At 31.6% G+C, this 16,293-nt stretch overlaps 1 protein-coding gene across 1 annotated transcript; it reads right to left on the reverse strand.

Moving 5' to 3' along the window:
• Window positions 1-13,078: 13,078 nt before the first annotated feature.
• LOC133688062 (protein SLOW GREEN 1, chloroplastic-like) lies at window positions 13,079-14,408 on the reverse strand. The gene has a single exon (XM_062107450.1). It carries the CDS (start codon window positions 14,298-14,300, stop codon window positions 13,314-13,316), a length of 987 nt encoding a protein of 328 aa, XP_061963434.1. The 5' UTR covers window positions 14,301-14,408; the 3' UTR covers window positions 13,079-13,313.
• Window positions 14,409-16,293: the final 1,885 nt, after the last annotated feature.

A 16,293-nucleotide genomic window follows, 5' to 3' on the forward strand; every position in this document is an offset into this window, starting at 1 on the left:
AGAGTTTTTTTCGAGAAGAAAAGTTTCATTTAGATATGTTTTGATTTTTATTATTCTTGAATAAAATAGATTGAAACTTGATAAGTTTTTTAAAATTTGATTGATTTTATGTTTTGAGATTGATTTTCCCCCAAGTTTAATACCACAAATTAGGTTTCTTTGAGTGATTTTAAGTGTTTTTATTTGAAAATTTAATTGAAAACAAATTTTTAAATCCAAAAACAGATACCTGATTTTTCAACAATCAATAATGGTTGAAATCTGTATTTATGAATGACATGTCATAAAAAAAAAATCAAACCCATGTGCGCATGCCTGCGCTTGGATTTCTTGCAAGACACACAAGCCAGAAGAAGCTGGTTTACGGCGAATCCGGGTAAAGCACCTGACTTCTTCTTCTTTTTTCATTTTGTTCTTTCAGATTTGTAGTCAAACCTTCCCTCTTTTTTGTGTTTTTTAGTTGCATTATTTTTTCATTTAAAGTTTGAGTAGGACCCCCCCCCTCGTAATTTTTATATTGTTAATCATTCAATTCAATTAGGAAAAAAAAAATTCAAAAAATAAAGTTATTAAACTTAATAAAAATATAATTTAGATCATGAGTTGGACAAGTTAATTCAGATCCATTCAAAATATTATCATCCAAGTATTTTTTATATAAATAAAACATTGAATTGGTTTTTTAAATAAAAAAATTAGATTTTAACTTTTAACTAGGTTACCTATATCACGACCCGAGTCCATCTAAAGTGTTATTATGTTAATATTTATTACAAAAATAAAAAAGTGGCATCCATGATTTTCTTTTTAGTAAAACTTGGTTTTCACCATATGAGCTCAGAGATGGTTGGAGTTGTTAAATTAATCAGGTTATTTTAGTCTAACTCATCAATAATTTAAGTTGGTTAAAAAAATAAAACTATAATAATATTGACATTTATCGAGCTATAAAAGCCCTGTAAATTTTATTAGATATACTACTGAATTTTTGAATTCATAATTAGAATTTTTTTTTCATGTTATAAACTTTATTGGTAATAATTGTGAACTTTTTTAATAAGTTTTTTTATCTAACTTCCAGCATAATACGAGCCAGATAATTAAAAGCGTGTTTGGATAAGAGGTATGGTGATATTTTTAAAAGGTAAAGTTCTTTTAAAGCACAAACCATATTCTAAAAGTAAAAAATACATATTTTTCATTAAAAAAAAAGTCACCACACACTCCCACCCCAAACACGTACTAAGTATTATACCTAATTCAACAGTAGTAATTGATAAAATTAGAAGTGAAGTTACTCGCTCCAAAATGTCAACTTATAACTAACCGATTACCCTTCATCTCTCATTATAAGATAATAATTAAGAGTGTTGTATTATTTATTTTTTAAAAGTGTTTTTTTTCAAAAAAAATATTAAATTAATATTTTTTATTTTTTAAAATTATTTTTAATATTAACACATAAAATAATAATAAATATTAAAAATAATTTATTTTAAAAAAATCACAAAACATAGTTTTAACAGCAAAGAAAACCACTTCCAAATGTATGTAATATCATGTCCATGGGCTGGCATTATTCTGATTTTTTTTTACTGTCCTTGTCTTGGATGATTGAGGTTCTTGTAATCATTGATCTTTAAAACACTGATTATAAATATTTTTTATGTTACGTTTGGAAGTGAACAAACTGCATTTCTTGGATTCTTTAGATTTTTTTTTTTAAATTGAGATGGCGACGAAAAATCCCATCAGAAAAGAAATTGAAGACAATGACAATTGATTTGAACCCATGAACAGGAGAGGGGATTTGGGGATCTTGATTTTGAAGCAAGGAGCTGCCACAGCTATGGAGGTAGCGACTAGGCTGGTACTGGCAAAATCTTTGTTTTTTGTTCTGTTTTTGTCAGTGAAGGTGACAGACTTGACCCTTGACAGCTTCTTTGTTTTGTTTGGGGGGAAATTACTTTGTCCATAGGATTTGTGTCGTTAACTTTTTAATCAAACAAGCTCGTACATTTACCTTTCAGCGATTGCATTTCTATAGAATTAAAAAAAAATAAAAATCACTCCATGTCAAATTAACCTTACCACGTACACGCATGTATCACTGTTTTTTTTTTAATTGTGAATGTTAGGGTTAATTTACCTGTATCTCAACTAATCTTTTAAGATTTTATAATTAATAAATAGGTAAATTTTCAGTGGTTTTGAGGTTCATGACACTCAAACTATTGACCATCAAAAAACAAATTTAGAGTCTGATAAGTTGAATTATACTGCTCAGATTTATATATCATTCTTTTTAGTAATGTTGCTCATGATTTTTTTATAATTTTAAATATTAGTATATTGAAATTATTGAAAAAATTTAAAACTTATAAATTTAATATATTTTTAAATAAAAAATAATTTAAAAAATGGATTAAACCATATTACAAATACTTAAATAGCAATGATGTGTATTTGATATTATAATAATTTTGCATTTGTGATTTGAAAAAATAAATTTTAAAAAAATAACAAGTTATAACTTTCTTGTAACTAATGTTTCAAGAATTTTTTTTTGATGAAATTCATGCAAAACTATAATTTATATTGATTAACCATATAATTAATTTCAAAACCGTGGATGAAACAAAATGTAATTTCGATCATATCTCCCCACGATACCTAACGAGATTTTGCAACATTAAATTATGTGGTTTCAAAGGGAATAATTAAAACTTTCCAAAAAATATAAAATTATAATATAATTTTATGCAGAATGTATGCTGTATACTAATTGGTTAAGATTTTGATATAATTTTTACTGGAAACTGTAATTTAAAACTTCAAGGATCCCCAGTTGTCTTTTTTTTTTAAAAAAAAAAACTGCATGATTCACGGTGATGAAAGTCAAACCACTAGAAATGTCCACCACTGTTAAACCCTTTCATAACTAATTATATAAGCTCCTTAAAAAACATCACAAAGTGGATTTGTGTTTGTCTTCATGATTATTGCTGTCCAAAAAAACTGAGCAATTCTTGATAAATAAAAAGTTAAAAATATCTTTTATTTTTTTTAAAAAAATACTATTTCTACTTATTTTTCAAAAAAATAAAAACTAACAAAGCATGGCTAAAAATAAAAACCAATTAAATACAACCATATAAAAAAAAGACATCAAACCCCTTGAAAAAAATATATATATTTCTCTTACTTCAATACAATTGACTTTTTTAAATGATTTTTTCCCATTAAAGTATAAATAGTTAAAAAAAACTATATTTATATTACTCAAAATATCATTTTATCAATTTAGCTATTTAGAATGGGAGATGCTCTTACATGACTAGACAAGTAACTAGTATATAATGTTTAATTTATAAAAATACGATTTTACAATAAAAACTATAACAAAGTATATATTCAAACTTGCATAGGAGATTAAAATACAATTCTAGCATGCATATTAATTATGTAATATATTAAAATATAAACGATAACAAAGAAATTGATACTTGTTGAAATATTTGAAAATATGATGAAACTTTGTTGTTGTCAATGATTAATACTTTGTCTTTAAAGTTTTATTGCTATTTATTTTGCGCAACTAAGATGTTTGCAATAAATGACTCAATATTCCAACAACATCACATTATTTAAATGCACTTTTAACACGAATCTAAGAAACCTGTTTCGTAAATCTCTTTATAAAGATCGAATCTAAATTCTAGATTGAGAGGAAAAATAAAGCTTTAAACATGGTTTAAAAGGAAGAAAATACGCCATAAAGGATTTTTAAAAAAAATAATAAAAATTAATTCATGTTATTATCAGCTTTAATTACTCATCACAAAACTAATATAAACTTGATGCTTAGGACCTCCCATCTCTTAAAGTTCGAGTGTTTTTTTAGTCTAATTTTATCTTTTTACCTTCCTAGTATATAAACAACAAGAAAAACTTGTTTCTTTTACATGTGAGATAGGGTTTTAGAGAGTTTTGAATTTTTTTAAAACATCTCAACTAATAGTTTTTTGAAATCAATTTTTTATTCATCTGTAATTTATTTTAAATATATTAATATTCCATGTTAAGGGGCTTGTGTTGAAAAATAAATTTCAACAAGGTTTTTAACTCAATAAATAAATAAACACTACTTTTAATAAATTTCAACAAGGTTTTTAACTCAATAAATAAATAAACACTACTTTTAATTTGACTTCAAAGGTTTCGTTAACCCTATTTTAAGAAAATTTCCAACCATCAAGAAATTAAATATGTAAGGTTGTAGTAGCCAAAAAAATTCACTCACCTATCTCACTTTCCCACCATATGGTATTGTTTTGATGTGAGGGTTTGAAAATGTGGTAAATATTATTTTTTAAATTATTTTTTATTTAAAAATAAATTAAAATAATATTTTTTTATTTTTTAAAATTTATTTTTGATATTAACATATCAATAAAAAAATACAAAAAATAATATTTTAAATTTTTTAAAAAATAAAAATTTTAAATTACAGTCGTACTACAGTGCAAAACTCCACCACCTAATTAACAATGGTTAGAGCCCCGGCCTCGAAGGATTTCTAAACTAATTATAGTACCGACCAGGCTACTCGAAGCTCTTCATAAGCGGCGGCATTGACCTTCGAGCAGATTCCATGGCGTCAAGACATCGGCGTGAAGAAGTCGAGGACAATTAAGAATTATAAATTATTGCCAGGGCTTAATCTCAGTGGTTCAAGCAGACACGAGGTCCAGGAGCATTGAATGAAGTTAATTACAACTTTGAACAAGCAAGCAATCTCTCATGCAACAGATCCAGTTGAAAGCTCCTCTTACCTGCAATCAAAACCCTGCTTCATACGTGATTTTGTGGATGTTTGTAAAAGAAGCAAGCTATAGAATATCATAATTAATTGCTAGGCATGTTCTTTCTCCATAATTAATTTGCATAAGCTCACCCCATATGTAGCAGACAACGGCTCCCCTCCACTGTCTTGTTCCCAGAAGGAGTTTTCACAGCGTTAAGGTCGCCTTCCGAACATCATTTCATGAAAATTCCAATAAATTTTTTGGATTTTTTTGATATAATTTTTTTAAAATATCATTTTAATATATTTCTAAAAAGCAACAATTATTATCATGCTCCCAGTATTCATGGTTCTGCAGCATAAATCTTCTACCTAATGTAAAACAGAAGTCAAAAAGGGGCATCTAAAACAGTATTTCCAGTACAGGAGAAGCCGAGAAGGCGACCATTTACCATATGCCTATGCCTGAACATCCGCAGGCATCTTCGTCCATGATTCAACCATATGATGTGAAACACCAACCATTCCCCTACAACGCATGATTTGTCTGGGAACCTTTATTTCAGTGTACAAGAGACCGAAGCAAGAGACATCATAACAGGCACATCATTGCTGTCTCCAATCCCTAAGATAAAAGTAGGTTAAAGCTAGCTAGGTAGCTCATCTTCCATTCCTGTATAGTCCTTCCCGATGCTTTTTCGATGGAATCCAAAGGTTTACTCATAGAAGCATGCGAAAGTTGAAGCTTAAGAGCCCCACCACCCCCGGTCCATTAAAGCTCGGGAGTATCCATCCCTGATCATCCATATATTTATCACCGATCATTTGTTTTGACGTTTTTGCATTCATTGTTCATCCTTTCAACCTCATGAGTTATAGCTTTAATCGACAAAAAAAATAGAATATCAACGTTTTCGATGATTTTTTCTGATACAATACCTTACTTTTAATGATCAAATTCTTCGAGTCTTTTCATCTTCCCCCTCTTTATATTAAGAGGTTTAATTAGCAGCTGCTAACCAAAAACAAAAAAGAGTTGCAAATCTTAAGTGGCTAAATTATGAAAGATTTGGAACTCCTCGACAAGGGAAAAGGGACTGGACATTTCTCCTAGATTAGAAGTTTCTCAAACAAGAGACAGCAGGGCACCGAGCATGGACTTGTGATAGAGTCTCTTCATCAAATCAATGGGCAATTACATCTGTGCAAGGAAAGAGAGAGAGTCAAAAAGAAGAAAGGTAAATCAAAAAAGCCATGCTAAAGAAAATAAATTCTGTTGAAGGTCCAAATCAACAATTATAGCTTTTGAATGTCCGTAATTATCTGCCATCTTTAGAAACACAAATCTTGATTAAGACGACACCTGCTGCAGGGATATTGGTTTTCATCCCTGATACAATTTATGGTTTAGGGTTTTTATCGATATTATTTATTAAAATATTTTTTATTTGAAAATATATTAAAATAATATTTTTTTATTAATTTTTAAAATTTATTATTATATATTAAAATGATTAAAAAACATAAAAAAATTTTAAATTTTTTTAAAAACACAATAACCTAGTCTTAACTATATGAGAAAAGTCTAGAGAGCGGCAAACCATACACACATACTAGTTTTAATTTCCCTTTTGGAGATTCAATTTATAAAATCAGGGTCTGTTTAGAAATATATTTTTAAAAATTTTAAATTTTTTTATTTAAAATAATTTTTTTATATATATTTTTATATCATTTTATATATTGATATCAAATATAATTTTTAAAATAAAAAAACTTTATTTTAATATAATTTTAAACAAAAAAATACTTCAAACCACGAACCCACCACAATCCCAAATAAAACCTAAATGCTTCCATAAATTCGTCAACATCTTAGGTAAGATTGCATGTTTGTATATATGTAGAATATAAAGAAGCATCCACGAGTCAAAACAGAATAGTATTAAATATGAAAATTGATATCAAGCAGAAATTGACATCTAATTTTTTTTTGAGTTTATTTAATATTGTGATGATGATTATTTTTTAAAATATATTTTATTTAAAAATATATTAAATTTATTTTTGTTATCAATTCATTAAAATAATCTAAAAATATTAAAATATAATTTTTTAAAAATATTTTTTTAAAAAATAGTTTTGTGGGGGTCCGTAACAAGCAACGTTAACAGGTCCTTAAATCTATAAAAAAATAAAAAAGACTGAAACAGGGTGTTAAATTCAACAGCCCTTGCATATCTAGAGTGAGGGAGGTGAGTGAACGAGATAGACCCAGTCTAGAGCTGCAAGCGCTCAGGCCTGTTAGAAGCTATGCGACTAGGCCAAATAAGACATATTTTTTACTTTAAAATATATATTATTTAGTGTATTATAAGATCCATACAATAATAAAAATCCCTGTGCTTGTCATAACAAATAATAGAATATTGTGCTCTTAAAAAATTTGTAGATTCAAATTTGAGAGGATGAGCTAAGCGTTGTCATCTTTAAGCTGTGTTTGGTTACCGATGTCTCCGGCGCGTTTCTGACAGCAATGAGATGGATTCAAGAAGACCTACAAGACCTGTTCAGAGATTACAGTGTAGCCATCTAAAACTAACTAGGACCCTATCCAAGACAATACAGGGGTAAGAGAATCTCCGTTAAGGGCGGGAGTGACTCGCACCGAACCTTTCTCCCATCACGAGAACAAAAGAAAAGAATCAAATGGGGTTTTTTTCTATAAAAAAGACCAAGTATCCCGGGTTATGGTATCCTTCAAGGAGACATGCGTGCACAGCTATTATAGATGGTAAAACAAACGCCGCGGTGATGGGTGCCTCAACTTGAATAGGACGAGAAGAGTAAACATTGGCATCATCCTCTTCAGTCCTCACCATGATTATGAACAATAGCGACCCTTGTGGCTATGCATGGAGGCGGCGCCCGAGTGGAACTGGGATTCTAAATGTTTCTGCAGTGATTTGACCTGCTATACAGTGCCTCTGGGAAGTGGTGCGGGCTTGCTTTGTTTTGAAACTCATGGACATGCATCTGCACCATCTCAGTGATGAGCAATCTGGAGCAAAAGATGGGGAGGTAAATTCATTTGGTGTTTTAACACACTATTTTGTAGGCCCACGTAGCAAAGTCTCCATCAAGTGTTCGAACCGCAAAGAAAGACTGCTGGGCTCTAAGAACATAATAAACCCGGGCTGCTTCTAGCTCACGCAAGACATTGAATCGTGGGTGACCCAGAGACAGATTCACCATCACCCTAGACAAATGGAGTGGACAATCTGAGATTCCATAATTAACAGTGTCTTGGTTCCCAGATTGATTGATGAAAACATGTGAATCTAACAAGATTATGAACTCGTTTGGCAACGTGTTAGCGTTCGTGTTTTTTCAAAAACGCATGGAATTATCGTTTGGTTACAAATACTGAATGTTTCAAAACACATGGGTCCTGCCATTTATATGTGGCAGGACCACGAGTTTTCAGAAGCAGTATTTTACTGTTTTTTTACGAGTTTCAACCTGTGAAGCATAGAATTGCACTGTTCACGGGTTTTTTTTGTTTTTTTTGCAATTTGTTAATTTTTTTAACAATTTTTTTTAAAAAACTAGTTTATAATGAATTAAATTCACTCGTATTGTGATGTGAACAATATTTTTTTTCATGAAAAACTAGTATAGAGTAAATTAAATTCACTCGTACTGTAATATCAATTTTATATCTGATAATATTTTATCTGATTTTATTACACGGTCACAAAATTATGAAAACTGTAGTTTTTATCGGCTGAATTTTGTATGTAATGGAATTATAAATAGTTTAATGGAATAATAAAAAATATTTTATATCAAGTATTATTTATTTCATGATGTAATAGGAGAAGTTAATACTACTCTATTTAAATTTAAAACTATCAATATATATATATATATTAAAATTATTTTATAACCTTAATTTCAAAAGCATTCTTAACTAAATACATTAAACTATTTTTTCTTCAACCTCAATTTTAACTACAGTTTTAACCAAACACCTATTTTTTCAAACCACCCTCAACTAAAAGTACTTTTTATAAAATAACTTTTTTCAAACCACAACCACAACAGTTATCGCAATACCAAATATACTCTATATAGACGGCAAAAAGTGACAATATATTGCAATGCCTTATCTGTCCTCATCTAAAAAGGGAACTGACCGACTCAGCCAATGCTCTCAACAAAATCAAATTGTCAAGTCACATCCCGCGGCATCACATGCCATTAAGCTGCTGTTTATCCAGCTACAATATTTGCGAACTAACACCCGCAACAACTTGCAATAACACCGAGAAATTATATTTAATAGTGCGCCTGTTTGTTTCTGTGTTTTAAAAGTATTTTTAATAAAATTTAAAATTTTTTTATTTTTTTATTAGCTTCAAATTAATATGTTTTTAGTGTTTTCAAATCATTTTAATATGCTGATGTCAAAAATAATTTTTAAAAAATAAAAAAACATTATTAGCATGTATTTTGACACGAAAAACTATTTAAAAAGCAACCACAATCACACTGACAAACAAACCCACTAGTGGGAGCACTGGATGGAAACACAAGGAAGATTAGCCTCGACAAGCTTGATCATCGATCTAAGCTTTGCATAAGAACAAAATAGACTGTACTGCGAACTCTAGTGCTGGGCTCTTCACCAAGTCAAAGAACTGTAAAACAAGACCTCAATATCAAGATTTATCATCGGGTGTCCAGAAAATCTCAGCCTGCAGACAGATAGACCAAGGCCGAGTCGAAGACTTTGCAGAAATGCTTTTGACAACCCTATATGGCCTCCAGCTGCAATATCAACAATCCAAGGAGATGGACATTGCCACAATGACATCTTAAAGGTTCATGCTAGTGCTAACTTCATTCTGTAGAAATGGCCTTTAAAGTTTTATTGCACAATTTAATTGTGTACATAAATTTTTATTTATTTGAAAGTGTCATTAAAGTTGCTTTTAAAAATATTTTTTACTTAAAAATATGTTAAAATAATATATATATTTTATTTTTTTAAAATTATTTTCAGCATGCAAAACGATCTAAAAAATAAAATAATTTAATAATTTTTTTTTAAAATTTCACAATTTATTTCTAAAGTGTTGCAAACGGGGCTAAAATGTAATGCTTCCAGGCGTAGAAACGCTAACGGATTTATGATAGATGAGTCTCTCATATGCAACGTATTTATGGCATCTCCCAAAAGGCAAAAAGCACTTGCAGCAACCGGTGGCCAAAACTACGAAGACAGAGTATTGGGAATAACAAGTAACAATTGCTATGCTAAGCTAACAAACACTAGCTCACCCAAATCCTCATCCAGAAAGAATGCAGAAAGTTAAGGAAATTGGAATTCACTCTGGATTCTCAGCACGGTGGAGTTCAATCTTTAATAGCACCGCTATGATTCCCGGGGGGGGGGGGGGGGGGAAGATAAATAACAAGGCCACCATAGTCGACTGTTCTATCCTATATTACAGGGATTAATGAAAGTCTTCAATTTCCACTCGAGCTTTAACTAGATGCTCAACACCAAAGCCATAAATACAAGCAGGGGCGGCGTTACGTGATGAGAAATTTCCCGAAACATGCTCTCATGTCAAAAACAGATAATTCAAAATGTCACCCAGTAAGCACCTACCAGCAAAATATGATGCTACAGAAAAGCTTTAGGACTTGGCCAAAACTCCACCAGAAAAACGAAGAAACATGCTGAAAATAAAGCGATGCACAAAATTCTAACATACATAATGCAAGATAATTGAGAGTTGGTCAAAATGAATCACATATTCCAGTTTCATTCAACATCCCGAGTTAATAGCAAGTTGATCGAGTGTCTAACAATCCTCAATCCTACTGCAGCCGAGATAAACAATTCTTAAACCATGTAGATGATTGCTCAATATTTAGTCTGCACTGCGAAGAGTTCCACAATAATAAAATGCTGAAAACTTTAAAGTCAGCATGGGTGGAAAGTATCGGCAATGCTAGGCAGTGAGGATTTTCAATAAAGCATACCCTACATTTGCAGAGTGATATACAATGTTTTCATTTTCTTCTTGTTGGCAGGTCCAATGTCATGTAGACATATCCAGTACCATTCCCACATGGAACTAGAAGAACTCAGAGACACGGTCACCCCTTGAAACTCTCCGACTACCATGACACTCACAAGATCATTAGAACTTCTATCCAAGGGATTTACCGAAACCATACCACGAAAACCCAAAATAGAAGACAAAAAGAATTACAACATTGTTGCGACCCTTAGCCTCAATTCATTCAACGATGACTCTAAACTACAGGAGTGAATTTCTTGCCTCTACTTTCTCCGAAAAGAACTTAGTTGCAAGCATGTTATTCATCAAATATTCCCTATATGGACCGGGAGATAAATCACGTGTGAAAATCAAAACTTCACTTCATATTCCACAGCCTCTCTGCACAGGAAGGCGCAACGAGAAGTAAATCCTCTGTTTTGTACAGAATTTTATGCACGCAAGGAATAGAATCTAACATGACAACGCACTGCTACAGAAAAGTTGAGTTACTTGTGAATCATTTGGTATGAGTTAAATAGACAAGCAAAATTAAAGGATATTAAATCATAATCTTACACTGCATAAAGATTTCATAACGACAACTAGCCATTAACAGCACAAGCTTAAAGACTACCAATTCAACCGTCCAAAAAGGCAGTAGCACATGGGACTGGAGCCGAATCACAGGCTCCAAACCTGAATTCTTTACGGTCACATATTCTCTACAATCATTGGATTAACATGACATTTTAGCTTGAGTTTAACCAGCTAAAATATTCTCGCTAAATGATACCTGTAATAATCTGAAATTTCAATGAGAAAATATATGGTAAAAAACACAAGTATGAACCGTCATGGCCAAGCCTGATCACCCCAAATTTGCCAAATTACAGTAAAGACACCATAATGCAAACTCCAGCATTTGCCTCCTATCTGGTACAAAGTTGAACCCACTCGGCCTCGTCATGCAAAGCACTTGCAGAGATGGTGGATCTCTTCAACACCTTAGTATAAGCCTTACATGCATTTTCAACAATCAAAGAAGATGCACATGGCACAACGCCATCTATAAATTCCTCCCGAGGCCAACTTTTGTATTCAAGAAATGGCTTTTTCAGTCCTAATTAACAAGTTACAGAGTGAAACTAAAATAGCACACATCTTTGTGAAGAATAATTTAAAGACAATAAATAGCCTGCAAGCAAACTATAGCCTGTGATGCGAGATATTCACCACATCTCTTAAATAGCGCTTTTGATGCCCATTTCCAAAGCATCACAAGGGCTAACAGACTTCTGAATTAGCGATTAAGAATTGTTATGTGGAGCTAACAGACACTAGCTCACCCAAAGTACTCATCCAGAAAGAGCAGAAAAGGTGTTGGAGTCCACTTCACATTCTCACCAAAGAGTACCTTAATATTCGTTGACAATAGCATGACTAGGATTTACTGGGGCGGAGGAAAAGAAAAGCAACAAGGCCAACATGGTTGTATTCTAGAATCTTTATCATGAGGAATAGCATTTGCATTCACTTTCTTCTACTTGGCAAGTTTAGAAGCGAATGTCATGTCATAATTATGAAGTTTTTTTCTTTCAGGTTTGGCTAAGGGATAACTAGGAATAATAGGTCACATGGATGAATTTAGCACTTCACGATCATGCAGAAAATCAACCAAAGTGAAATGCGAAGCTGGTTTCTGATGATTAACATGGCTATTGTTCTGAGTGTTGGAAGCACTCGGGTTCAGATAAAATAAAAACTAGCATCCAGGAACGCTTAATTGGGTCACCCAGTACAAGGGTGAATGGGCACCTTAGTCTTGCTAATGAAGCCAATGAAGTTCAAAATGCACACAACATGGAGTATTTTACCCTCCTTCCCAACCAAGTAGAAGAGAACTAAATGATTTTGCAAATTCATAGCCTTAGCAGGACATACAACAACATTAGCGGTCAATACCAGGACTCAACAAGTTAGACGATAAAATTTCAACCGAACAATGGTCAGTTCTACAAGGCCACAAATTCAGAATCACGCATTCCCCCCAAGAAACTTGCTTATAAGATATAGCTAAAGACTTCTATCTCCATGCAATAATCATTTGAGCTCTAAGTAGATGCAACTTTACCAGAGCCATAAATATATGCAATACCATAACAAATAAATAAATAAAAAATTCTCCCCCGAATAACTAGCACATCCATTACCGTTTTCATTTCTAACTAGAAAAATAGAGAGACTGATAGTCCTTCACGAACACTTCCTCTAACCAGCATGGAAATTAAACCACTAACTAACTTCTATCCAAGGCATTTATCGAAACGAAAACGAAAATCAAAATAACAACACAAGAAAAAAGGAAAAAGTTGCAACCTTGTTATTACCCTTAACCTCAATGCATTCTGCCACACCCCTCAACTCCTCTATCTCTCTACCTTCTCCGAAAAGAAGTTAGTAGCAAACATACTTTCAACCAAATACTCCCTATAAGGATGATTCCTCGGAACAAGCTTTTTAAACTGCTCAAACTTCTTTTCTGCTTCATCTTTCTTCCTCAATAAAGTATAAATCATCCCTTGACACAAATACGGCCTAAAATCCCTCGGTTCCTCTTTCACCAACTCCTCATAAACCTTCAACGCATCAAAATACTTCTCCTCCATTACTCTAACTTGCGCAATCAATAACTTAAAATCCCTCAAATCCGAGTTCTTCTTTTCTTTCTTACATTTATTCATTGCACTCTCAATTCTTTTCAACACGACTTCCAACGAACCACCGGATTCCGAATTCGCCATTACAAGACCATGATAAGCCTCGACCCGAAGTGGGTCGTTTTGCAAAACTGCTTCAAACCCATCTTTAGCAGACTCAAAATCTCCACTGTAAGTGTAAATTTGCGATTTCAACAATGGCCATTCATCTTCATTTGGTTCCAGCTCGATTAATCGGTCAACAACTTCAATTGCCTCTTGAAGTTTCTTTGATTTGATCCTCACCTCCATGAGAGACCGTAAAGCTTCGACATCACTGGGGTTTTGGGCCAGATGATCTTGAAGAGCTCTTTCTTGTTCTTCAAACGAAACATTTTCTTTGGATGATTCTTTTGTGGGGTCTGCAGTGGATGAAGACGCGGCGACCGGGGAGGCGATTGCGGGTTTGGAGTTGAAGCGCGTGAAGAATAATACGGCAGCGGCGGTGAGAGTGATGGAAGTCGTTTTGATGATGGTGGTGAGGGATTGATTGAATGGGGTGATGCGGGAGGAGGATGAGGCTCTAATTGAGGTGGAGAGTTTGAAGGGTGATGATGAGGGAGGTGGGGTTTTGAAGGAGAGCGAAACGATGGGGTTTGGAAATGATGGACGGTGGGGGTTGAGAGAGAGATTAAGGGGTTTAGCAATGGACTCCATTTTTTTTCTTCTTTCAAGCTAAAAACCCTGATGATAAAAGGAGAGGAAAAGGAAGCGAAAGGAAAACCCTGGCCTGGAGAGGAGGGGAAGAAAAAGACTAACGCGATATGCCAGTTTTGAATTTATATTATATATGGAGTAGGGACCATTTGGGTTAGTTACCACCTTTCTTTTGTTTGATTTAGGAGCATCCATTATAGTCCCCTTGCGTTTATTTATGTGTTCGTGTTTTTTTTTAAATAATTTTTTTTATTATTTTGTTGTTATGATATTGTTAGTAAATTTTTTAAAAATAAAAACTATTATCTTAATACATCTCCAACAAAAAAATATATTTTAAAAATAATTATTACCACAATACTAAAAATTACTATTATTTTCTATTTTTTTTGCTGGTTTAATTTTTTTTTAAATTCATCCTTATATGTTGTATTTGTTTAAAGTTGGACTTCACTCTTTTTTTTTTAATTTTTTATTAGTTTATCTCGATTTCATTACTTGACTTTTATAATTAGCATGTTCACTTAATGATGTGATTTAAACTTCACCAAAAAAAATCTATTATAAGTCTTAGAAGAGGCAATTACAAGGCTAATGGCAAAGAAACTAAAATATATATTTAATTAGATTATTTATGATATTTCGACCAAATGTAAATTTCAACATGTAATAATAAAATATTAGTCAATTTAATTTATATATAATAGAGGCTTAATCATCTACTTCATGGGTAATTAATTTTAACAGCTAAAGATTTATTTTTTCTAATGCATAATTTTATGCTAATAAGTATAGTTTTTTATTTGACTATTTGATCGAGCTAAATTTTTACTAGAAAATTTAAGAGTCCTTGTTTTATATACATTTAAAATTTAATAGTGATAGTACATTGAGAGGACTTTGCAAGAAAATCTAGAAAATACTTTGCGGGATTTACATTAGTTTTTTTATGATATTAGAAGACATTCATTATGTATAAATCTAAATATTTTTTTAAAAAAATCTTATTCAATTACTTTCTTAAGCATTTTTTTATCATCATTTAATTAAATAAAATATTAATTCCAAGAAACAAAGTCATTAAACATCACCTGGAATAAAACCAGTGTTTGAGACCAAATTTCTTGATTTATATTATTTTTTCAATTTAATCTTTAGTTATTACAAAAAGATTATTTATTTATTTATTGAAACAGATGATCCTTGATTTATTTAATTAAATATATACATCATCTTTTAAAGATTTTTTCATATCAAAAACCTGTAAATATGTTTTGTTGAAAAAAATATTTATTCAATTTTTGGCCAAACACAAGTCAAACAACTAGTTAAAGACTAAATCTATAAACATCATGATACCTTTAATTTCAATTGTAATGCTTAAGTTGCATATATATATATATATATTTTTTATTTTTTTATATTCAATTTTAGAGGAAAGCTAAAGTTTCACAGGAAGAGGAGATATAAAAAATAAAAGCAAGAGGGATGCGCTAAAAAAAAAAACCAATAAAAAACTCTGGTTGAAATAGGGTTTTGTTTTGGCCGTGGGTAATTAGTGATGTTAATGTAATTACAAAAATTATAGGCCGGATATATTTCAAAAAATACATGGCACAAGTTGTCGAAAATATATTTTTTTTACACGACATAAAAAAATATAATGTAAACTTGAAATTATAAAATTATAAGTAAATATTTTAACTAAATATATATTTACAGAGTAAAGAAGGGGCTGCGAGGATTCCCCTATATTGAGGAAAAAGCAGAAATGGATCATAAATAAGAGGACAAAGAGCATGGAGAAAAGCCTAGAAATGATCCGGCAAATTCAAATAAAAACAAACCATTACCTTACCTTATAAAAATCTATATGGGCTAGTGGTAAGAGCTTAGGAATAAGGAGTTTACTCCCTCTTAGGTCTCAGGTTCAAACCCTATGGCTGCTCATATGATGGCCACTGGAGGCTTACATGGTCGTTAACTTCAGGGC

Source organism: Populus nigra, chromosome 3 (genome assembly GCF_951802175.1).
Source record: "Populus nigra chromosome 3, ddPopNigr1.1, whole genome shotgun sequence".
NCBI lineage: Eukaryota > Viridiplantae > Streptophyta > Magnoliopsida > Malpighiales > Salicaceae > Populus > Populus nigra.

Excerpts from the sequence above, each read along its gene's own strand:
- LOC133688062 (XM_062107450.1), bottom strand. The coding sequence starts at position 14,300 with ATGGAGTCCATTGCTAAACCCCTTAATCTCTCTCTCAACCCCCACCGT.